Genomic DNA, 25,333 nt, shown 5'->3' with positions numbered 1-25,333 from the left:
AGGATTTCAGCGTACAGCTGGTTAGGCTCAGGAAGGCTGGCCATCTCTGCTTTACAGTGTCTTCCAGGAGTTGTCTTTACTGCCAGTCCTAGACAGTTCAGAAAAGAAACAAGCCAAAAACCCAAACCATGAGAGAAAACCACTAACATCTGAGAAGACCTGTGATGATACTGGGAGCTTTGCTGTGGAGGTGCATAAGAAGCAGATGCCTCATGAAGCTAAAGATAGATTTACTCTGAGTCTGGGTCACAGCTAAATGAAAACCCCAAATTTCAGTCCTCAGGTGCAAACACACGTATCCGGGTTCAAGACACATGTGCATGAGCTGGTGCACTTTAAACTGCTCTGTGTTTAAAATCTGCTGGTTGTTGTTCTGCCTCAGGTTGCTACAGGCGTGTTCTGGTTTCTGCTCCAAGGCAAGGTGCAGAAAGCACTGGGCAACAAGCAGTCCTGCCAGAAGAGGACATCTTGAAGCCAATTGCTCTTTGCTTGGGTAGGAGATGAAATTGCTTACAACAGAAGACAAAAGAGACGCTTTGCCTCCCTTAAAAAGTCTAAAGTTCAGATTTGGTTGTCTAATCTTCTGCAGCCAGAGAGCCCAGTTTTAAACACTGAGATTTACAGTAAATGAAAAAAGCTGGTTTGTATTGACGTTAACTCCTACGTAATTGAGTTTTTATGGGGTCCCAACTGTCTGAATGTTTGTAGTTTTCCTGGAACAATTCTTTGTTTGCCTAAATGAAGTGTAGAGAAGGCTGAGTGACCAGCGCTGCCTGGGTGTGCTTCTGGTTTAATTATAGATCTGTTTGTGGGGATATTTTTGCTTTGTCCCATGCTAAAAACTACCTCTTTTCCTAAGAATTACTGTTGTTACTGACCAGGCCCTGGGTATTTTGGGGAGCTCTGGTGCTGATGGCCTCTCCTGTGTGAAAATGTGCTCCACCCTTATGTAAAATCACAGGTGCAACAACGACTTGGTGTCGTTGAGATTGTGAATGTCAGGTGCTCCCTGGTGGCTGCCCACCTATGCATCCTTGATCCCTCATCATTGTGGGGTGCTATACTGTTCCTTGATCCCTTTCCACGCTGTTCCTGGGTTTGGATGGCTTAAAAAATGGCTAACAAAGCTGGTTTGTCCTTTCCTATTCTCAGATGGGCTACTTGGTGTTTTCGGTTCTTGCGGTGCACCTCTCTGTCTTTGGAGAAGGAATTTGTCTCCTGTCTGACTTTGAAGACAGCTCTGAGTAGGTTCTGGTGTCTCAGCTGAAGCCATTAATTGCTAGCAGCAATTTCCCCATATGTTTGGCAACTCTGTCTTCACTTGGCAGCACAGGATAAACAACCCTGTCTCCAAACCACACCATCCCTAAGCTCACCATGAATCTTGCTTCAGATGACAGGGCACCTCTGCATAAGTAGAGCATCTGACTTCTGTTGTCCCTAGGAAGCTAGAATCTCAGTTGTCTTTTAACCAAGAGACTGTTTTCTATTCTTTCTGTAATCCTTTCTTCTGTTGCTAACATCTGGATGAAATTCAAATGGGATTGTGAACTTGCTGGATTGTAGCCTGTGTGCAACTCCTACTGGAAGCCCCTAGACTGCATTTTGTTCTCCTGCTTCCATAAATCTTCAATATCTGTGAAGGAAGGAAGTGCTCAGAAGCTCTTCTGACAGTAATGAGAAGTAAGAGACTATCTGTACAATTTTTTCAGTATAGTCCATGTCCCTGTTTTACTTTCCCCCATTATCCATATCTACTTTGAGATTCCTGTAATTATGATGGTGAAAACTTTGCCTGTCATTTTACAGCATTTGATGGTTATATCAACATGTACCTATCAATCTGAGAAGATGTGGAAATTTTCCGATTAGCTTTTTCTGATTTACAGTGTCCTAAAAGATCACCTTTTAAGTAGCAATAAGAAGCTTAAGAAATACTGTAGTTTTGACATGATTAGCCATTTTATAGGAGCAATATACTTTTTTTCCTAAAGAGGCTGGAAAAAAGTACGTTTTTTTTTCCCCCTTTTGCTTCAGGCCAAGCATTTATTATGTGTTCCTGAAACTAGACAGCAAGTACTTGAGCAGTGAGATTCCTCTTGTCCTAGCTTGGTGCCATATTTGTGCCTGGTGTCAAAGGTACAGTCTGCTTTGACAGAACAGTTGCCAGTCTCATCTTCTCCCCTGCTCTGTGGTAGGCACTGGCTGAGTAGCCGTGTGCAGGAGTGGGACTTGCTTTCTCCCAGTTTCTTCCTGCAGAAACGTGGTGAAGGAAGTGACTCACCTGAGGGCATCTGAGGGAGATGCTGGGTGGGGTCAGGAGTCGTACTCAGCTCTTCTGCATCCCTCTTCAGCACCCTCAGCCAGAACCATTCTTCTTAGTTATCTGAAACTCAAGTAAATATTACACACAAAGCTACTCTTACAGAGCTATAAAACCTGTTGTCCAAATTGACTTAAAACAGGTTGAAACCAGAAAAAGCCTGTATTTTTTACTTACACAGAGGGGCTGATGTTTTCTGAGCTGGACAGATGTGACTAAGATAGTCTAGGGTGTTTCAAGTATATGCTAGAGAAGTGGAAATACAGGAATAAATTATTTTCACAGGGCAGATATTTTTTCAGCTTTCCATCGGAAGTCCGTAATGTCTTCACTGATTAATTTATATTAAAAATTGAAGTTTATACCATGGCTTAGATTAGGTGCGGTCCAACAAAATGGACAAGGTGCATGCAAGAGAATTCCAAGTGCACACGGTGAACCTAGCAGCTGGGACTGTTTCTGTGTCTACTGGTTGGTTTTGCATCCTTGATTCAAAGTTAGACTGTAGTCGTGGAGGAATTAAATGTGCCTCCCTCTCTTTCGACTGGAAACCACTGTAAATGAGGGTGTTTCTGTTGGTGCCTGTTAGCTATGAAGTGTCACCACTGTAAAACAGACAGTCTTCAAGAGTCTGGGAAGAGTAGGGCTCAGTCAAATGCTTGTATAGTAAATGAGCACAGAATTTTTTTTCCAGCGAACTTGGCTCTGAGGCATGTGTTTGGCTTTCCCACAAGAGAGTGGTAGGGCAAGAGAAAAAAATGGACAAAGAAACCCCCTTGAGTTGCAGGCAGATTGTAAAAGGAGGAAAAACATAGGAAGAGACATGATGACAGTGAAGCTCAATGGTGTGGTAGTAGATTTAGTAGTTGGATTGGGCTGCTGTGTTCCTGTAGTCTTGCTACGCTGGTGGTAGTGGCACGTAGGGCAGGTACCCGCAGTGCTGGGCTTGGATGGGTACCAGCGCACAGTGGAGCTAAGGTGGCTCTGCTGCACAGAGAAACGGGAGGAGGCAGGAGAAGGGCAAGACTGAATACTAAAGCAAGGCACGTGTAAATCATGGTTCTTACTGCCACGGTGCAAGCAAGTTTGGAAGGAGACCACACAAAAGAGGAGTTTGTGAGTGTTGGTCATGGCTGGGCAGCTTGATATGGGTACAATCTGAACACTGAATACCAGAAGCTGGGAAGATATGGCCAGGAAGGGGCTGTCTGTGTTCATCCTGCTCCGTCGCTGGGTGCTTATAATTGTCTGCTGTGTTGAAGATGAGATGCGGGCCTGCATTGTCAGGATGACTCTTGTGTTGCTTTTGCATTTCCTGGCCCACAGTTGGTCCTCCTTTGCAGGATTTCCATGTTCCTAGCATAGTGGGAGCTTTCAGGGTGGCCTATTGTGTAGCTGGTGAATTCATAATATCCACTGGATAAACATCTCCTACAGCATCTTGTCAAATGAAGCTGCAGTAACCAACTGCAGAATATCCACTGCCATTTGTGTCTCAGGGACAGAGGATTTTCTGCCCTTGCTCCTTGTCCTGCAGAGTGCCCACACATGGGATGCTTCAGAAAGTCTTATGCTAATTTTTATTTTTGCTTTTGTCTGGCTAAAAAGGTGTGGGCAATCAAGAATTCAAGTTCAGATGCCAGCTCTGTCACTCTTGCCTGTTTACCCTGGGGGTTCCTTAATTTTTTGTGTCAGAAAAATCTTTGTGCCTGATGCCCTGAATAGTTGTGTTTGGCTGTTTCAAAGATGATCCTCCTGCCTGCTGGATGTGCTTCGGTTTGGGAGGATAAATGCTTACCTTTTTTTTTTTTTTTTTTTTTTTTTTTTCTCCCTACTGTGCGCTGCATTTGACTGTCAGCATTCCTTTGCCTTTATCTGTGCGCTATTTAGGATGTCCATATAAAGTTGCTAAATGGAATTTTTATTGGCCAGCTTGGCTTAATAATCAAACAGTTTCCAGGCTGGTTCTGTCTAGTGCTGTGTGGATCCATTCTGAGAAAGAGGACTTGCAGCTGGGGTTTTTTTTTGTTGTTGTTGTTTTTTCCACAGATTTTTGTTGGGGCTATTGCTTACTCTAAGGTTAGGGTTTAATTAACTGCTGGAAAGGCAAGCAGACTACTTGGCTAGATTAAGTAAGGCCTGAGTCATATTGGTCTGGAACACCAGCATCCTAATTGGGAATTAGTGTATCGTATTGGTGTATCATGCAGAAAACCACAAAATGTGTAGTACAAGTATGTAATGCCAAAACAGAATGTAATCTTGAAACGTAATGCCAAAACAAAAAAAAGCAAGTTTTGTGTGTGGCTGTGTAGCAAATTATCTTTGAACAAAATGTAACTTTGAGCTTGAAATAACAATAACCTTTTATAATCAGAAATTGCCTGAAATTCCTGATGGCTGACTAAATTCCAGCAATGGAAATCAGTTAAGCTGTTGTGGCTTGCACCTTTTGAGCAGGTGAAAGCATTTCCATGTTGAACTAAATTATTTTTCATCCATAGCAGATTGTTGACTTTTTGTCCTTTGGTCCCCAAATGAAGTGGTCATGCCTGCATTTAATGTGTGTTAATTACCAAAGGCAATAAAAGGTTAAAAAGTAAACGGTCTATAAATCCTCTTTAAGATAGATGCAATTGTTTAAGAATCACCAAGCAGGAACTCTCTGGACCTGGGTGGTTACTACTTTGCTGGATATTACTCTTGTTTGTAAAGCAGAGTTGCTCAAACTCTAGCCTAGGAGGAGATTGCATAAATTTGCTGTTGCTCAGGGAATGTCTGTTCAAAATACAAATTACAGTGTATCATCACCCGCCCAGGTTTTTATTGGTGCCCCTGAAGCTTTCAGTGAAGCCAGGAGACAAATTGCATCTCAGGAATTTACTGTGGTTTTCTAAAAATTTATTACCGTACTGCTCTCTGCCTGAGGTAGGGAAGAAGGGTTGCATCAGGCTGTGTGCAAGGGGAGCACCGGGTCGCCCGGGCAGGCGGGAGGCTGCTCTGGCCATGCTGGCGATTTGCTTGCACATAGTGGCAGGGATGCTTTAGGTGCCCTTGTATGCCTGCACCCAATATTACAGTACGAGCAGAGCCCCAGCTCACTGCCAGCTTTGAAGCTACCTTGGACTTGTGCTGCCTGTGGTGGTGCCACTATGGCCAGCGTTGAGAGCACGGAGGGAAAGGGGTTTCAGCAAGTTGCTGGCCTTGAGCACTGGGCTTAAGACTAGCATTCAGCAGTCTTGCATGTCATCTGGGTCAAGTGGGGCTGCTCTAAAGCTGCCACTGCTCTCCATTGCCATAGATGTGTTCTTCAGGCTTTTCTTTCCATTGGAGCCCCGTGAATGTTAAACCCTTGGCAGCTGAGGATCACATACGACCCTGGTCAAGGTCAGATCGTTCAATCACATCGTTGCAGAATCTCAGTGTTGGTACCCTCTGCTGCTGTCCCCAGCTTTACAACCAAGCGATGACTCAGAAAGATGTAGTCTAACCTGTATTAATATGTATTTCCATCTGAGACAGATGGAAAAACTCAGTATAGGGAGCTCTCCATATTTCAGCTGTCTGTTTTGGGCTTAGCTAGTTGCAGTCTGTCTCGGCAACTGGGAATACAGTTTGTTTTAGTCACGCTTGCAGCCACATTTCCTTACAGATTTTGATACCCAAGTAAGAATGATCTGTTACTGATTTAGTTTTAGCAGAAAATTGCCAGTTTATGCCTGCTAGTGCTGGTGAGTCAGTGATGCAGGATTCATGGATGACCGTGTACCAGAGCCTTGAGTGACTTCTTTGCCCTCGTTGACACCAGGGGGACTTCAGCTTTCTTGAGGTTAGGTCTCTGTTACTCCCTTTATTTTACAATGGAATCTTGTTTTCTAACATCCAAGTACTGATTCTTTAGGGCTTTTTTCCCCTGCAGTTGTTCTAATTATAAGGCTGAGATCGTAATTCACCATTTCAGGAGCTTTGCTGGTAGCAGTGGTGGAGAACATAGGGTAAACAAGATTTGGAAGGTATTTTTCAAGGAAAAAAACATAATCCAAGCAATTTGGTGCTATGAAAGTACCAGTATCTGAATGCTGTCCATGCTACACCAATGAATTACGGGTGCCATGAGCTGCAAAGCAGTGAATTTGCTGGAATAAGTTGTAGGGAGAATGAATTTTTCAAAATAAATACCAAAACTTTTATACGTAAAGGAATTGTGAGGAATTAGGACATAATTGTCACTGACAGAGTTCCACAGAGAGGGAAATAAACTGTGTGTTTTCTGAAGCCTGACTGGGAGCAGCCTTGTTTTGATAACAGTTCTGTGTAGTAACTGGAGTTAAACATTCAGAGGTCAAAGGGAAAGCAGTTAGCACAAATGACCATTTCGACTGATTTTTTTTTTTTTTTTTTTTTTTTTTTTTTTTGTGGTGTAAACCAAGTTCCAAGGCTTACATCAGATGACCCATATATCTTTCATGGAAACATTTTATTCCCTCTTTGGCTTTCCATTTAATATTAACTCTGTCTCCACTACAGTTTCTTTTTTACCAGTAGGCAGAATCTGTTTTGAACTCCATCCAAACTGAATCACTCCCATCAGGAGATGTGTGGTGCCAGGTTGTGGTACTGTTCCTATCCCATGCAAGTGGTTGAAAGGTGCATGCTGCGGAGTTTTTGAGTGATAGATCCTAGTTTGACAGGAACATGGCCGATGTTTTTGTCCCTGTTATTTTGTTGCCTCATTGGAACTACAAATAAGCAAATCAGGCTGACCAAAGATTAGGAGTTTATCAGTGCACAAAGGTGTCCCCAAAACCTGCTCATTCCTAAGATACTTGCTGAACGGGTGGCAGTGCTTCTGGTTCTATCATTGCCTTCCTCTGTAGCACAGCTCATGCCACTTCTGCCTCTGTCCCTGCTACCCCATCTGAATACAGCTGTAGATGTTTTTTTCTACCTCTTGGACTCTCATGGTCTCAAATCCTAGATTAATTTTCTACAATGATCAGTTAGCCTTATTTTTGCATGGGAATGAACTGTTAGTGCAAGACGTGCTTGGCTGTGTAAATTTGGGGCAATTAACTGTATTGCCCTATAGCTGGTGAAATCTATCCCCAAAGTGAGGCACTGAGCAGCCAAGTACTTCATACAAGAGATACACACATGTGGTATATACATGGGTACGTAGTACAGCCCGTGTGGCGCTTCAGAACATGGTTTAATGGTGGACTCGGTAGTGCTGAGTTAACGGTTAGACTCAACGATCTTTAGGGTCTTTTCCAACCTAAATGGTCCTATGATTCTATGAGAGAAAACCAGTGTTGTGAACCTGAACCTGATGTTTTTATGATAATGCAACAGTATTGATTATGCGGGGAGATGCGTACATATCTCTGAAGACTGCCAAGTGAACAATATTAATGTTTATCAGTGGGAACATCAGAAAGTCTCTTGAGTTAAAGTGTGGAAGACCTCAGTTTTACGACTGTGATTTACAAAAGCCACTTCTGTTGTCCAGCAGCCTTCAAAGGAAGGTCACTGTTGTCATTTTGGTTTGCTTATGTGCAAAGAGACGGGTTAAGATCTATGCATGCATCCAGTGCTTAATTTGGTACTTCATATGGTTTCTTCTCCCCTCTACCCATGCCCTAAGCCACTTGCTGGATTCAAGGGTCGTTTCCTGTTTGCAGAACTCCTGTTGACATGAGTAGGAGTGTTGTGCAAACATTTGGGGCTTCAATATGGCCTCTCTTGTCTTTTTTTTTCTTTTCCTGCCAGCCAGCTGAATAAGCACCATTATCCTGGTGCTGTAGCGATAGGGTCTGTACTCACGTGGGCAACTGGAAAAGCTAGGATTCCCAAAAGGGAACCTGCCTGAAACACGGTGCCCTTCTGACACATATGCTGTCATAAGTCTTCTATTTCTAGATCCAGATCCAGAAATATAGCATTTTTTTGTCTCTGCTGGCAGCAACTGCTTAGAGGGAGATAGATCTGCTTTGCAGTTTTCTGCAGGGCGGTCCTGCAGAGATACTGGTTGAGCCAGAAAATCCAAACTGATCTCCTTCTCGGTGCCTGCTCTGTCATACCCTGTACATTTTTCAGTAAAAGGGAGGATAGCAAGATGAACAAGAAAAACCGGCTATGAGGTATACATATGCTCCGTTAATCCTAATGATCCTGTCCTGCCTCTGCACCGGCTGTAGGTTTATTGTGAAGAGTTGACCCTATACGATGAACTTTCATGGTGTCTTAGCCATTTATGTGTAAGCTATTGAGACATCATTCTCTTTTGTCTGCTGTCAGCCTTGGAGGGAGGTGTTATTTCAGAAACCAATTCTACTGAACTGGCTAATTCCTTACGCTGAGGGTGGCGGGGTGCTGAAGCATGAATTCTCTTTCCCGGCACTGGTCCTTGCACACACTGTAATACCCATTGCTGTTTTCATGTGCATGTCTGAACGGGTATTTGTGCCCTGGGCAGCCACGTTCAAGGCCTTATGGAACAAATCTTTTATTTCTGGTTCACCAAAACACCTTACAGGCCTGACTGCTCACTGAAGGTGGCAAGAGTTTGCTCAGGTTGCCTCCTCTGCAGAATAGTGCCTAGACTTGTTGTGCCAGCAGCTCTTCACACAACCATTGCTTCAGCAGAAGGTACAAGCAAAGGCAGTGCTGTTAGAGCCATATAGCCTGGGGGGACAACTGCCCTGAATTTCTTGCTGACTCTCTGAAAGGTGACCAGAAAACTGTAGCACCCCAGGAGACAGAAAGGATCGATGCCCTTAACTGAGAGCTTTTAGCTGCCAAAAGATAAACCTTCCCCTTGGATTTCTGCTGTGCTTTAGTGCCTACTCGATTACTGGGGCAAATGCATTATGTTACCAAAAAATGAGTTTTCCCTGATCAAACATATGCTTTATTAGCCACGTAAATGCCAGCATGACTCTCTCATTGCTACAACATATTAAACACCTTGGAAATGTTTCCTTAAACTCTAGGTCAGTCTTATGAAATCCGTCTACTTGAGAATAGGAAATTGGGAGAGTTTCAAGATTTAAACACAAAATATGTAAAGGTAAGGAGAAATATAGATTTCTTTTCTTCCTGCTACTACGTACAGCCTCTAATGAAGGGCCTGACCTTGCTCACACTGAGACAATGGAAAATACTTTGCCATTTTTTTAATGGGAGCAGGGCTGATGGAGTCATTGAGTGCTAGTTTCATGGGACTATCTGGCTTGGCTTTACAGGGCTTCAGGGGAACCTTTATTCTGGTTGTGATCATGACCCCAGAGTTTCACTGTGAATATTGGATTCGGGGGAATCCCAAAGTTCAGAGGTGAACACGGTCAAAACTGCTGAGAGGCAGACTTGTCTCCCTTCTTAACCCCAGCAACGTGCCTGGGTTGTTACATGTCAAATGGAGGATCCTGGTGTTTATATCATTCTGCCATGCAGATTCTACATAGCTCCAGTTCACTTTGGTAATGGGCATGATTATGAACATCTAGAACTTGATCGTTTAGTTTGGGGGATTTTTTTGTGGTTTCCCCCACTCCCAAAACAGTTCAAATTCAAAAACTTTGGTCCAGACTTTGGTTCTGGATCCAACCTTCAAGCCTTCCTCTCCCCAATTCTTGGCTGTTCTGCCTCAGGATTTCTTTTGAGAAGTGGGGACTAGTTGCAAAATTTGGATTCAAGTTTAGGCAGTTCTCAATTTGTCTTTTGGCCCATTTCAGGAAGCATGTGGTTTGGGGTTCCAATTTTGCAGGCATTTCCACTGTGGCTTACTTGCTTCTTGGAGCTAGGGTTTGATTTGGGGTGTTTCTCAGGTTCATTGGCAAAAATTGCTCACTCATTTGAAATGGAAGTCCCAGCAGGAGCATGGACTTGAGAAACTGGGATGTAAGTTGTCATTAACTCACACAAGTGTAGCAATCTGAATATGCAAAAGGATATATTAGTTAGGAGTACTTTGGACTTGTCTGCCCTTATTCCAGCCTTTTTTCTCCAGTTATTGACGTGGCTGCACCATTGCAGACCAGAGATGAAAATACTCCTGTTACAGAAGCTTTCCTATTCTATACTTGTTTAACCACACGGGGGAAAATCCAATGACTGGCTGTTAATGGCTGGAATCAAGTTTAATTCCCATTGACAAGGTGTCTGGGCATGCCAGCTCCCCCGGTGCAGGGACAGGTGAGCTGGCTTTTGCATTTGTTAATCAGACTGGGATATACTGGGGTTGGCTATGGTACAGACACATTAAATATTACCCCCATGTGAGCCATTTTTGGGTATGGAGGCAGTACAGCGATGTTTACATGGCACAACACCTAAGATTAGGTGGACGTTGCTATAGTGCTTCCAGACCAAATCCCAGAAAGCTGTACAGGGCTGCATTATGCAGTGTAGTGTAGAAATGCCCTGTGAAGGGGAAAGTGTGTTGCTCTCTTACTCGGGGGTCCCTTAGGAATTCATTAAACATGGTGATGGGTCTCTTAGGTAGACCCTCTACTCTCCTCCTGAACTGGGGTGAGAAACATAACAGAACAGCTTTTGCTTCTACTCTGGAAAACCAAAGTCATCTCGAGAGAAGGGCCTCTGGATCACGTTGTTCATCTTGCTATCTTTTCTTAACAGAGCATAATTCGTGTAGTTTTCCATGATCGACGCCTGCAGTACACAGAGCATCAGCAGCTTGAGGGCTGGAGGTGGAGTCGTCCTGGGGACCGCATCCTTGATATAGGTGAGACTATTTCATTATGATTCCTGTGCGGTGTTTGGAAATGAGATGCTGAATGATATATGGATTGTTTGCATCTATGTTTAGGGGTTTTTTTGTGTCCTACTCTCTTAGGAATCCTGTATGTCTTTGGGTGGGAAGGTGATCTAGCACTGTAGGTCCCAAATAGATATATTGTTGGTGGATTAGCTTTTCACGTACATCTTGTGATTGTATGGAAATGCTTTCTCTTCTTCAATTTAATATTTTTAAAATTTTAGGGGTTTTCTTCTACAGATATTCCGCTGTCAGTTGGTATCTTGGATCCCAGGGCCAGCCCAACCCAGTTGAACACTGTTGAATTTCTGTGGGATCCATCAAAGAGAGCCTCAGCATTCATTCAGGTAAGAGAGAAGTGATATTTTTGTGACAAACACAATGGAGAGATCTCTTATAAAGATGTGAAGAGTTAAGGAAGCCAAGACATGAAGAAGAGAGAAAGATGCTAATGATAATACACAAACTCACATGACAATCATGTATAATTAATTTGTAGGGTAATTGCTAAACCAGCTTGCTAGCAGCTTGCTAGCTTTGGAGTACTACCTGCTATAGCTAGGATTTTCTTTTGGAAAAGAAAATAATTCACGTTGCTTTCTAAGCACGGGTTTTGTCTGGAGGAAATGGTTCACAACCTGTTAGTTTTGCTTGTTTTTCTTTCATGAGCGTTTCTCATCCCAAACACCAACTATCTGTTTTTAATCTGTATGTGGGATTTGCTTAAGTTCAAGGATGCTTTTCCTGATGCCCTGTTTCTTTCTGGGCTGCTTGTTCTTCTAGTTGTTTTGTCCTGAGGAACAGAAATGAAAACGTATGAACTCTTCTGCCTCTCTCAGTTTCTTGGAAGGAGCCAAAACCTCATGTTCAAACAAAATCTGAAATTCAGATTTGCACAGCTTCCAGAGATAAGCACAGCTTTTGTTTTGCCAGGTACATTGCATCAGCACAGAATTTACTCCACGGAAGCATGGAGGAGAGAAAGGGGTGCCCTTCCGGGTGCAAATCGACACCTTTAAGCAGAACGAAAATGGTGAATACACAGAACACTTGCATTCTGCAAGCTGCCAGATCAAAGTGTTCAAGGTATGAGGTAGTTTTGGCTTTGTCATCAACTAGATTAAGACTCAGAAATACGCAGTTTGTAAATTTTGTAGGAGTGATGTAATAGCAGAGTAGAAGAACAGACTTTTAACCAAGTATGCTCAAGATCTTGAACAGAACTCTTGCACATAAAGCGACCTACACACTGAGCTACACAGCAATTCTAGTTAAAATCAGATGACCCAAGTGCTGCACCAAGACTTACACTAGTCCATTGTGCCTTGAACACTCTACAAATACTGAGCTATTTAGGGTATCCACTGTATCCACTAGGAGCACCTAGGCAATGGAGACATGATGGCATCTCCAGTTTCTTTCAGTCCTTCATGAACAACGAGAGTACATCTTGAAGATCTCAAATACCCTCTTTTTTTATTGTAGCAGCGTTCCTCTCCATGCTACCTGGAGGAGAGAAAGATTCAGAAAGAAAGCATCTCTGTAGCTCCTAGTCTGGGCTTCGCAGAACTGTAGCCACTCAACAACAAGCTTTTCATAGGCCTGCTATCTCAAAGGATCTGCTGCTCCAGTTTTGCTCCTGTGAGCAGTGTCTTTCCTGTTTCTGGAGAAATGGTACAAGTAGCGTTTGAGGTGCATGGGCCTTACGGTCTGAAATAGTTGGTATCCAATCTCAGGGCTGTGGTCAGCATATTTTGGAATTGCAACAGGCATTAATGAGGGATGTTTTAGAAACAGTAGAGATGCTTGTCTAATTTTTTTGTCTAGAGAATGCAGATCTGATCTTGTTCCTTATGTAGAGTCCCCATAAATCTTATGGAGACTTGTGAGCAGATTAGGAAAAAAAAAATATCTCTTGGCCTCTGTCTCCAAACTTGTAATACTTGGCATAAGGGAAAGCTTGTGCTTGTGCTTATAGCCTAAAGGAGCAGACAGAAAACAGAAGACTGACAGGGAAAAAATGGAGAAGAAGACCACCCAAGAGAAGGAGAAGTATCAGCCTTCCTATGAGACAACTATTCTCACAGAGGTAAAGCGTTTTAGACACATTGTACTACTTCAGCATGTTGGGATATAGATTTGAGATTAAATGCGGTCTTATTGAGCACTGTAGATTCTCTTGTAGAGACACATATGCCCAGATTTGATTGGAATTGGGAGCAGAGTGAAATTACAAAGTGTTTCTCACTGCTGAAGTCTATAAAAAATGTCCATGTTTCTTATGTTTCAGGCTATAAACCGTCCCTTAACAGCCTAGCTTTGAAAGAAACATTTTCTCTTTCTGCTCTGCTCTTGGGTACTTGTCGTGGCACTGAGATGCCAGTTGTATGAGGTATTTTCTTCAGAACTGTCTGTCAAAAGCTCATGCTGGAGATGGGACACTTGAACAGATGAATAAGATTTCTGATTAAATTATTAATCTGTTTTTCTGTGAATGTGCCTATGAAGCTACTATCACATGTAAGATCTGAGAAGATTCTGGCTTGTACTCTAGGAATATTTTCAATGTCTTATATTCTGGTGCATCTGGTTAGAGATGTATGTGTTTCTACCCCTCCCTGACGTTACCAAGATGTATACATAAGTTTATCCTAGGCTGCAGAATTACTGAGCAACAGGACTTAAGACAGTGGTCTAGAAGTGCTGTTCTGTATCCCTGTGGGAATGTCTTGTCACTTGATTTAGTTCTTGTTTTCTTGAAATGGCTTGCTGGACTTCTAAAAATGAGGGGGTTTTCTTAATTTAAATGAACTTCTTGCTTGTGAGATCCAGTCCCTCCCACTCAGTTTTCCTCACGTTGTCAGGAGCGACCATCATGTTTTCTAATTCAGTGTGGTGGTTTTTAACAAGGCTTTTGTGTACACAGACCTAATTCTACTGAGTTGGCAGATCCCGAACTCTCCCTGTGAGCTCTGGTGCACTTTGACATATTGCATGGGGAAATGTGGGTTGCCAAAGAGTTAAATATTTGCTAGGGCTTGTGGAGATGATAACACTCTAAAGCTACACTTGTCTTCCTTTTATCATTGCAAACAAGGATACTACAGACTGTATTCTTGAGCCCTCGATGGCAGGGGGTTCCACAGGGCTAGATTTCTTCTACTGATTACAGTGGCTTAAATTCAGAACAGTCACCAATTCTAGCTGGGTTACTCTGGTTTTACAGTACTGTGATGGAATACAGAGTTTGACCTATATTTGTGAAGGCTTTTAGTAGCTTTGTGTCTGTCTATCTTAAATTTTCTCCATGTAATACCCATTTATAACTCGAGCTCTTTGACTAATAGCCAGGGGTTTTAGCAGGCTGGTTCAGATTCTGCTCTTTCACTGGTATAAACCTGAAGCAATGCCACTGGAGCGTATTTGTCACTCTTGCCTGGATTTAATTAGGGATTTATAATTGAGACCAGGGGTATTTCTGTATCATTGCTGCCTTCAGTCTGAGTTGACTTACTGGCGTTGCTCTGACTTACAGCTGTGCACACTTTGGCCCAGTGTTATTTGGGGACAGGCTTTGTGAAATGGGAGAAATGTGGAATGCACAACTGGAATCAATCTGGCCCCCTGACAGCCCGCTTGGAGAGCAGTGTAGAAAATCCATGGCTCGTCTCCTCCTCCCAGCAGGGGTGATGAGCTGAAGTTAGTGGTGTGGCAACAGCATGACTGTGGTATGAGGGGAGAATCAAATCCTTTATTTCCATCCTTATGAAAGTATTCCCGATGCCTTTCTTCCAACAGTGCTCTCCCTGGCCAGATGTGCCTTATCAAATGAACAATGCTCCATCTCCAAGCTACAACAGCTCTCCCAACAGCTTCAACCTTGGAGATGGGTATGTAACAAATAAATGCTTTATCTTTCCTGTTGATATGGTAGCCTTTGTGTGCATGTGTTTGGTGTGTCCATGTGTTTCATACCCTGGAAGAAGAGGTCGAGGACCACCCTTCCTAGAAAGGGGAAAATATTTCCCACAAAGCCTTTTAAGACCTTCCATCCAGGAATTCCCTGTAACACAGAGTACTGTTTGTATGTCTGCTGCTTACGTGGTGGCTAGGAGGTGACACCAGGTCAATTCTTGCCATGAATTTCCTCTCTTCTTCTTTTATGGAGGTCAGAGAACACGGCATGCCCTGTAGCAGCAGTTCCCAGTATCTTCTAACAAAAGCGTGAGAGGCTTTTAGCCTTCACTACCTCTCCAGAGTTGGTATTCCTTCCTTCCTTTCTGTCTTGAGGTAGTTTGGGGTGCTGGATTCCCGGCTGAAGGGGATGTAAAGAAATCCTGTCGGGCAAAACGGCCTGGGTTTTGAGAATCTGTTTGAGAACAAAGGACTAACAGGAGGCATGTTTAATTCATTAATATAACCATCATAAAGGAAGAGTTTTAGTGGTCCTGAAACACCCAAGATGATAGCTGATGACAGAAGCACACAGCAGGGTCCCTCGGTGCTTCTGAGTCCTCCCTGCAACATACTTTCCCCATGGAATTGGTGCAGGCCTTTCTTTTCCTCCTCGAAGACTCTAGGCAGCCTTGTTGCCTTCCCATACAGCTTATTAATTAATCAATGTTGTATTGCAAATTTTCAATGAGTGACCTCAGCCTGTGAATAACGACAAACACTGAAATGACAAAAATTGGTGTTAGTAGAGAGATCTGTCAAGCGTTTTCCTCCAGTGGTAGATTATTAACTCTTAGGGAAAATCCTTGACGTGTTGAAGTCCCCTCTATATTTTAGGAGGATTTAGTAGAAATGTGGTTTTGTGTAATATAGTTAAATTTCAATTTACCATGTTTAAGATAACACCAGAGTTGAATTACAAGGTCCTTATTCAATTTTTGTGAAGAATCATTATTAGACAGTGGATTTAGTTGGGGGATTTCTGGATCATAGAAACTTTGAGTTCAGTCACCCTGTAGGTCACAACTTCTTTGCTTTGGTGTCATATAAGTGGGTCACCTGTATGGAAAAGCTTGAATGAGGTCACTAAACTGAGATTTTCTCGCAGTGTTGAGTAGGACCTCAACTCTCCAACAAAAGGCTCAAGTAGAGTGTTTTTTTTTCTTCTTTTCTTTTCTTGGTCCAGATTTTGGACGCCTTTTTTACAATCTGATAGAGAAAAAAGCCAGCCCAGTTGGTATGTAACTTGTGACAGTTGAGTCAAATGGAGGAGGGGGAAGAGGATGAACACTGCAATGTAAAATTTAAAATAATGTTTTTTTTCTCTTCCAACTTTATATAATCTTTTTTAGCAACAGTTCTCCAACCCACCAAGTGGAGCTCCTGCCTCCCAGCAATGATGTAAGTACTTGAGATCATGTTAATGTGGTGCTTTTCTTTTTTAGGACACTGGTGAACAGTTCATTTCAAGACCTTCTTATTCTTTTTGCAATGTAGCATCTCCTTCCTTCTGCTTCTATTCAAGATGCCCAGCAGTGGCTTCATCGTAATAGGTTCTCTCCATTCTGTAGACTCTTCTCAAGTTTTTCGGGTGAGTTTAAACAGTCCAATTTTTTTGTCTTTATTCTCTTTTGTAAGTGCAGCTTATGCTTCTTACCAATAGCATCTGCTGCTAGCCACTGTTGATGGGATCACTGGTCTGATCCAGTGTGGCTGTTCTTTTGTTCTTACGTTAGTTAGCATTTGCCAAAACAGTCTGTAGAAATATAGAATAATTAAAGATGGAACAGAATAAATTAAGATGGAGAGGACTTGACTTCAAGCAGGGGATTGCATTTAATGAAGCAAGTCCAGAGCCTTGTGCAGTTGCATTTGAGTATCTCGAAAGCTGGAACTTCCACAATCTCTCCAAGTGACCTCTTCACAAATTTGATTACTCACAGTGAAAAAGCTTTTGCCTTATACCTAATCAGTGTTTCCCATCTTCCATCTCCTGCCTGTTGCCTTTCATCCTGTCCCTGTGCATCTTTGAGAAGCATCTGACTCCACCTGCAGCTTTGTCTTCACGGTGCCTTCCCATTAGGTAGTTGTACACAGCAGTAAGGTGGTGGAAAGGGGAATTGTTAAAGAGGTTGAAACCTTGAGGAGCCTCTCTGAGTTGCAACATGATTAAATAACCTGGTAACATGGCTGTTAAAGCAAATTGGGCCATTTAAGGGCCAATGTTAAATATCTGACTTGTCTCCAAGTTAGCTAGAATACCTTCCAGTGCAGCACTACTCTTTTGGCAGCTTCTAGCTTTCTGTTTCACAATGATTGATTTGCAGTGTACACCTCTATGAATTTGCAACTTCACTGGGCAAATCTGTCTGAGCTTTATCAATTCTCTCCCTCTGCCCTTTCCTGCTGCCCATAGCCACAATTTGGAAGCTAAGATTTGCTTAACTTCTGAAAAAAAATCAATTTGAAATATGTAGGTGCTGACTTACTGAAGATGTCCAAAGAAGATTTTGTTCAAATCTGTGGGCCTGCTGATGGAATTCGGCTCTTTAATGCAATCAAAGGAAGGTTTGTACTTCTTCCTTCCTATTTTTTTTTTTGTTGTTGTTGTTATGGCAGCATCCCTTAGTAATTTTAGTGTTAACTAGAAGTTAATCCTGGAGCTGTAGCATTTAGACTTCCTTTTTAACACTTAAGAGGTCATCTCAGAGGCTGGAGATCAAATCCAAGCACAGCTCAGAAATGTTGCTGAGAGGAAGCATCATAATGTGGATCTCCAGTGGTGTATTTGCTACAGCTGATAGCTTCCATCCACTTCGCATGAGACACAGCCTGCAATACTCTGTGCTGCATCTGCATCACCGGTAGCAAAAGCAACCAACCAACCCCTGGAGCCTCAAATGGCTCTTAAACCTATTTTTATTGCAATAACATCATAAATTCTACAGCTAGGCAGGATTCAATTCAGTAAAGGCAGGAATGATGAGCTGCCTGGCATGTGCTGTAAACTGTTTATTCTCGTCTGATCCTGAAGTGACTAAGGTGCTCTGCACTGTACTGTCACCTCCCAGGGAGCTCTTACTAGACCTCCTAAGACATCTAGTCACCAATAGCTGGTTATTTATGCACAGCCTGCATGGTTCCATCTCTCATGGTTTGGTAGCAGACTGGAACAATTTTAGATCTGCTAAATAACTCATTACTGTTTTTTAATAATCTGTAGAAATGTAAGGCCCAAGATGACAATTTATGTCTGTCAAGAACCAGAGCAAAACAGGTCCCATCTCCACCAAAAACGAGAAACTATAGATGGCAGTCTTTGTGGTAAGTTTTTATGTATGGATTTTGTTAAACACTTAGCTGGTGAGAATGCTTTCTGCCTGAGCTCCTGCGTAGGACAGCTTGGCACCCAGAGTGTTTGATGGGGTCCTGTTTATCCCACTTCTGCCACTTGGGTTAGTTTCAGGGCTACAGATTCCAACTGATACCTTCTGCCTGGGGAACAGACCCAAGCTATAAGCTGTCCACAGAATGCCACAGCAAAATCTCTGATCAGTTCTTAATAGGGACCGTGGCATTAAGAACTACCTTCCTTTCTGTAATCTACTTTAAATTATGGCTTGTTTGAAAATATTATGGGAAAGGGAAGGTCTATATGTCTTAAAGTGAGGTTCTAATTCTTGGAAGTTTAAAGCCTTTGGGGACTCGCTGTTCTTAACTATCCCTCATGACGTGAGGTACGATTGAAGGAGAATAGAAATCGCCCTTGGTTCTTGAACACAGTATTAACCAGGCACAGCTTTTCTACCTGGTTGTTTCTACCATTTGGATTGGATTTAAAAAATAATGCTGTCATCTACAGTTATTTGATACGTTGTAGTCTTTAGTTTGTGCCCATGGGATCAGTGGGATAGCATCTAATAAAATAGTACTTTTGTGTAACATAGTATTATATGTTTTACTGTTTAATTGCATCTGATTTAAAATGTCAAAATCAATAAAAGTAGATTATCCAAAAGTATTAACATCTTTCAAAGGATTTTTTTTTTTGTGCCCCATGACACGTGTTGCCATTAGTCCCCGTGTTTTCCTCTGGGCAAAAGTGTTGTGGGCTTTATTTGCGTGCTCCATCCAAATACCCAAATACTGGGTATTTTTCTACAAATTATCAAGCTGGACATTTGGGGGCTGCTTTGAAGGTACTATACTTGTTTATCTACTGTCAGGATTTGAACCTTCATCTTAAACCCATTTGGTTGTTGATACTGAGCATCTTGGTGTTATCCGTAGTTGCTATTCCGTAGTTACTCTAATTCTGTAATTACTTTCAACTTGTTGCAGTATATCATGCAATCTTCTTGGAAGAATTGACCACGCTGGAATTAATTGAGAAGATTGCAAACTTGTACAGCATTTCTCCACAGCAGATAAATCGAATCTATCGGCAGGGACCCACCGGGATCCATGTATTAGTGAGCAATGAGGTAAGGGGTTAATGCAAACGCTGTCAGAGCTGTAACAGTTGTTTGACTTCTCGAAGTTAGAATGACCTTTTATGTTTTGGAATGACTTGTCAAGGCAAGGAAGCTTTACAAGGTTACTAACCCCAACAAGTTAAAGCAAATACTTAAAGCAAATCATTCATGCATACCATTGATTTTGGTGTGGTTTTGAGATCTTCGCTCTGTAAAAGAGGTTTTTGTTTGTTTGTTTTTAAACAAACCCAAACACAACAAAACTCACTTCCTTTTCATGTTGGCTAATTAAACAAATTTTGAAGTGAGGTTCTAATGTGAGAACCTTTAAAATAGGAAAATTTCTTAAAGAGGGAAAGTTTGAAAATCTGTAGGGCAATTAGTCTTACATCTTGGCCAGTGATTACAGCCACTGGGTCAGAGTTAGTGCTGCGTAAGTGCACACTATAATTTAATGGACCTCTAGCTGTTTGTATCCCATTATATGATGGCTTAATTTAGTTCTTTGCATTAACTTGGCAGGTTAATAGTGAGTTACCCTTCTTCTTCTCCCCCTGCCCCCACCCAATTACTTACTCATTCATGCACCGGAATCACTTAAGGAGCTTCATTTATAAGAAACATTGTTAAAACAAATGAAGCAGAGCATAGGTCTCAACTGGAGCCTAAATTGAAGGCTGTAATGCTTATTCCTAAAGTTTCCTTGCTATTTCAGCCTGATTAAATCTGAAACCTTGATGCTTTATGGATGTAAAGTGCTTGGAGGCAACTCTTGGTAGGGGAATTGCCTGAACCAGCTTGGGTATAAGGATTTAAGTCAATTATTAACAATGTTATTGCTCTTTTAATAATTTTTTTCTTGTTCTAGTACTATAGTGGCAAGAGTGAGGCACTCTGTGAATGTACTTCATGCATCATTAGGCACAGACACACAGACTAGCCAGTGAAGTTTGATTTGCAGGAGCAGGGAGTGGATGTTAAACCCAAAAGAGAATAGGGAGATTAGTCTAAGTTGAAAAGGATATTTGGTGTAAGAATTTACAGCTGGAAAGTGCTCTACCTGAATGATACTCTATAGCTTGGAGAAGGCTTTTGCTTAAAGCCTGACTTTCTGAATTGATCAGGGAGATTCTGGTCACCTTACCTCTGAAGTTAGGTGTCCAGCATCTGCTTCAACTGTATGAGACACCTTCTGAAGGTAATTCACTTCCTCTGTCCTGCACAGCTACTCTAAATTGGGAGGAAGCGTTGACATGGGGTGAAGCTTAAATGAGCATTTCAGATTGGATAAATCAGCTGAATCTCTTAACTCACCCCTTTAGTTAGGGGCCTCACTAGAAGCTGCTTGTGTTTTGAAAATCTAGTTGTTTCTCATGAATAACTCGAATAGCTTTAGATACTGATCTTGCTTCCCATGATCTGCCTTGCCTCTCATGGCAGTTTCATTAAGATTCCTGTGCCTCAAAAAAATACAAACAGGTAAATGATTCCTGCAAGCATGTATACTAATGTCTGGTCAAAATAACCAGGTGGATGCTGCTGCTATGGCTTTTCAGTAACAATAGTCCTTCATTCAGCAAGGGGTCTGTTTCTCAGGGCTGACCACCTCCAGATAATATTTCAGATGCTAATGTTCATTCAGCTGAGCTTCGTCATTCAGCTGGATGTGTGTTACCATCATTAGATTTTAGGAGAGGGACTGTCTTCATCCAGTCTAAACTAGTATAGCTTCACTGAAGGCAATTAGGAGCATGGTCTTTAATAGACTAATTGGAGCAATGTAAGAACTTGCAGGATCAAGAGCTGCAAAGAGGATGGTAAAGTGCTGAACAAGCTAGATCAGTTCCAGGTAAGCACTTTAGCAGGAGCTTCTCTTAAGCACATTAGCAGCTGCAAGGACCTTAATTAATCAGTCATGCACTTTAATAATCTTATGGGCAGGATTACTCAGGACTGTGTAGGACTAGACACCAAATCTTGTTTGATACCTCTCCTGTAAAGTCTATACCAGCACTAAAAGAAACTTGAGTTTAATTGGTAAAATATTGTGTTGTCTTTTTTCCTTCTGCCCTTCAGATGGTGCAAAACTTCCAAGATGAATCTTGTTTTGTTATCAGCACGTTAAAAGGTATGTATTGCTGCTACTATTACATGTGGCTCTAAAGATAATTTCTCTTTTCAGTTGCACTAAACATTATCACAAACCCCGTCCTGTTCCTCTGAAAAGATAAGTAATCTTATCTTTTAAATAGCTTAAGTCAAGGCGTTGCATCAGCTTCCACTGCGATACTGATTGATCTATGCTTTCCTCTCAGTTACGCTGTTACAAAACTTTGATAAATCCATTGATACCGCTGACATAAATGAGCAGAAAACCTTTGGGTAAAATGATAGAAGATGATAGTTTGTATGTTGTATTTTCTTATGTAAATGCTTTGACCTAGATGTTCAACATCAATTTTCTTGAGTGGGTTGTGGAACAAGAGTGCAAACTACCTAAGAAGAAAATTTGGAATTCTGTGTCTTGTGCTGTTTTCTAAAAGCAATGAAAAAATGCTTTGCATTTCTTTATTACAGCTGAAAGCAATGATGGCTACCACATCATTTTAAAATGACCGTGCTACACAGAAAGACTTTAACAGCCTATAATTTAGTGCCTCACTGAGATTGCTACAACCTAGACTGGAAACACGAAGAACCTTCAGGATAAAATGCTCCTATGAACTAAGAATTACCAAACAGCTTAAGGACAAAACTTGCTTTTACAGATACACATTTTTGGTGGTGTGTGGTTTTGTTTGTGGTGGGTTTTGTTTTGTTTTGGTTTTTTTGCTTTGTTTGTTGTTTTGTTTTTTTTTTAAGGTGGAGCTGAGAACATCCTCAAAGCTTGTACGTGTTTCTTCCTCCCTCCCTTCCTCTTCAGTCTTAAAAATTGTCAAGGTTTCTGCTTATTACGTAGAAACATCTGCCTTGTGCTAAAGGGAAATGAAAGATAAACAAAACCCAATTCTCTACACCCCTCGTGGTTGGACGAATTGATTTATTTACTGTTCTGAGTGCTCTCTTGCTTTCAACACACGCACTGTTGCTGATGGACATAGGCTCCCTGGGGCTTCTCTTCTACCCTCTGAGGTGGCAGGCTTGGCGCTACATCCAAAGCCAAACTGGGCAATGCAGAGGCTGGATTTGGTGCCCAGTCCTCACCCAGAGTGTCAACTCTGGAAGCCCACTTTTAGCTGTTCTTCACCTGTAGATGTGCTCAGAGTCCAGAGACCTTGGTCCCTCCTGACAGAGCTTCTGTAATAGTCATCCAACAGAACAAGTGTGCGGGGTTCCAGGGAGGGCAGACAACCTGAGGCAAGCAGCTCAGTACCATATTACATCTCTAGCTTTAGAGCAGTCTCCCTGAATGGAGTATATGAAGCTTTTCCGAGGAAACGTTTTGAACACAAAGTTATAGTGCTCATGAAAATTCATGCTGTGGATTTATTCTGCTTTACAAAGTGTTAATTAACTGCTATCTTGACTGTAACTGGGAATTAGATTTTATAATCGTAATGATTTTTTTTCCTCCTGTTACTAAAGTAAAACTGAGTTTTGATTGAGTCTAGGTAACAGATCATCTTAGTTGCTGCTTCTTATATTCTTGCTATTTCATTCTTGATTCCTGTTTCCAATATCTGCAACTATGGTCAGCTCCACCCTCCCTTGGTTTTTTGGGATGCCATCCAGGCTCCACTAAGCTGAAAAAGTGACTTCCACTCATGTCAAAGGCAAACTGGATCACACCCTTCTTGCATGGATGGAGTAATTTCACTTTTGGCAGCTAATTAATAAGGCTGTTTCCCAAACTGAACGTCCATATAACATCAAATTCTGATACTTGAACATTTAATTTAATCCTGAATTGAGATGGAAGGCTGAAATACCAAAAATTTTCCTGGAATGGAAATTTTTCAAAAAATGAGAAATTGTCAGTTGGAAAACACTGAATAAAATGTTTTAGCCTTTTGAAATGGAAACATTTAATTAAATCCATTTGGCCCTTAAAGCAGCATCACTTTGAGCTACTGTTGCAGACCTCAGAAATTACCATTCAAGTGCCATGTGCGCTGTGTCTCCCTTAGGGCTGAGCTCTTTGGCTGGGTTACAGATCCCATGATGCTCTTACTGTGGGTTAGTCAAAGAGGGAGTGCGTCATGAAGGCTGGAGGGGTGCCCAGGAACCCAGTCTTCTGGGAAAGAGGGGGACATGGAGCCCGTGAGTTACAGCTCCCAGCTGACATTGGAGGAATTCGGACAGACACGGACTGATATTTTTCTGACAAACCCAACGTGTTTCAAGTTTTCCCAACAGAAATAAACAGCAGAATATTGAGAAAAAGCAACCTTTATTTTTTTCATTAAAAACATTGAGTTTTGCACAAAAAAATCCCAGCCATCCCCACCAATTTTTATTTTTTTTTACACCAAAAATAATACTAGAATAGAAAAATTGTGTTACAATGGGAAAACCTTCAGCCAACTTGGTTAATTAAATAACAGTGCCTACTTAGGCACGATCTTGCTCAACTGGCTGTCCTGGATGCTCCATGAATTGCAGTGTTTCTCCAAAAAGGACTCCCAGGCTTTGGGACACGCAGATTCCTCCCCCTGAAGTGAAGGAGCTTTAGGCTTCTTGGTTGAGGACCAGATTGTGTAGGTGAGGAGGTTGTAAGTGGTCTCCTGACAGAGAGAGGAGGACAGAGAGAGAGGTTGGGGGAGCTTTGGGGGAAGAAATGCCTTTGTGGAGGGTAGGAAATTCTGTCTTTTTGAGAGGAAGGTGATGCCAAGTCAAGCTCTCCCTTGCTTTGGTGCCTGTGTCACCTCCCTGGCTTTGCAGCCTGCTCTGCGCTGCTGTGCATGTGGAGGTGGGGGGGAACAGCTGGGGCTGAGGCATCCAGCTTGTGGCCACACAGCTACAGCTGCCTTCCAAAACCAGGAATAAATTCCAGCTGTTCTTGGGAGTAGGTGGGACCGATGTGCCCCTACGTACCAGGAGCTGTTTGGTTTATGCTGTGGAAAGTGAATTGGCTGTGCTTTTGCATCCTGTTTTTTAGCACTGGCCCAATATGTGGCGTGTCTGTTGGCATGCAGCTGGGAGAGGTGAATCTGACCTGATGAGACGGGTTTAAAAAAGATCTTGGAGCTGCCAGGAGTGTGGCATGTACTGTACAGTATATATACTGTACTACACTTCCACGTGTGATAGCCTTGTAATTCAGGGGATGCAGCAATACTGAAACAGCAGTGTGAAGGGAGAGGTAGCTTTGCTCTCAGAGCTAGGGACTGAGAATGGTTTGCTTATTTAAAAAAACATAACTTGTTCTTGATTAATTCTGTACAGGCAAGATTTGTTTTTTTAAATATACACAGGTCACCACAGTGTTTTGGTAGCACTTGCTTGATTAATTTCGAACAAAAATAATGCTCTTTTAGGGCCGCCTTATATTTAGATTTTTAAAAATAAAGTAGTTTCATACTGATACGAGGGTGAATTTGACAATACATCTGTTCTTCTTTCTGTGCTGTAAGAAGGTATGCCAGAGTAAACGATCCCCTAGATTAGAAGTACTGTCCTGCTGGGTGGGCTCTATGTTTAATCAGTGTTAGCCTCTTTGTAAAGCTGCAGAGCTTTAATGAGTAAGGCTTGCGCTTGCTCAACAGAGTAGTTCTAGTCCTTGTTGAACCTATAGTGCCAGCAGAAACTTGGAGGATTGTGGTCAGGTAACATACATGCCCTTGAAGATGCAGTACAGCTAGTTGT

At 42.1% G+C, this 25,333-nt stretch overlaps 1 protein-coding gene across 2 annotated transcripts in view; it reads left to right on the top strand.

Moving 5' to 3' along the window:
• Window positions 1–24,905, top strand: part of TFCP2L1 (transcription factor CP2 like 1) — a 57,191-nt gene extending 32,286 nt beyond the window's left edge. Inside the window, exons 4-17 of one of the 2 annotated variants that reach the window (XM_080399778.1) lie at window positions 9,316–9,392; window positions 10,961–11,066; window positions 11,340–11,446; window positions 12,033–12,185; window positions 13,078–13,188; window positions 14,898–14,989; window positions 16,240–16,290; window positions 16,406–16,454; window positions 16,551–16,644; window positions 17,531–17,621; window positions 18,277–18,377; window positions 19,395–19,537; window positions 21,605–21,656; window positions 22,106–24,905. In XM_080399778.1, the coding sequence (XP_080255904.1) occupies window positions 9,316–9,392; window positions 10,961–11,066; window positions 11,340–11,446; window positions 12,033–12,185; window positions 13,078–13,188; window positions 14,898–14,989; window positions 16,240–16,290; window positions 16,406–16,454; window positions 16,551–16,644; window positions 17,531–17,621; window positions 18,277–18,377; window positions 19,395–19,537; window positions 21,605–21,656; window positions 22,106–22,143 (1,265 nt within the window). In that variant the 3' untranslated portion in view covers window positions 22,144–24,905. The remainder of the gene's footprint in view (window positions 1–9,315; window positions 9,393–10,960; window positions 11,067–11,339; window positions 11,447–12,032; window positions 12,186–13,077; window positions 13,189–14,897; window positions 14,990–16,239; window positions 16,291–16,405; window positions 16,455–16,550; window positions 16,645–17,530; window positions 17,622–18,276; window positions 18,378–19,394; window positions 19,538–21,604; window positions 21,657–22,105) is intronic. The other variant, XM_080399779.1, reaches the window with a different exon arrangement.
• Window positions 24,906–25,333: the final 428 nt, after the last annotated feature.

Source organism: Falco punctatus (genome assembly GCF_963210335.1).
Source record: "Falco punctatus genome assembly, chromosome: 8".
Taxonomy (NCBI): Eukaryota; Metazoa; Chordata; class Aves; order Falconiformes; family Falconidae; genus Falco; species Falco punctatus.
The sequence above is the reverse complement of the archived record's forward strand: the minus strand, read 5'-3'. Positions and strand labels throughout refer to the sequence as shown.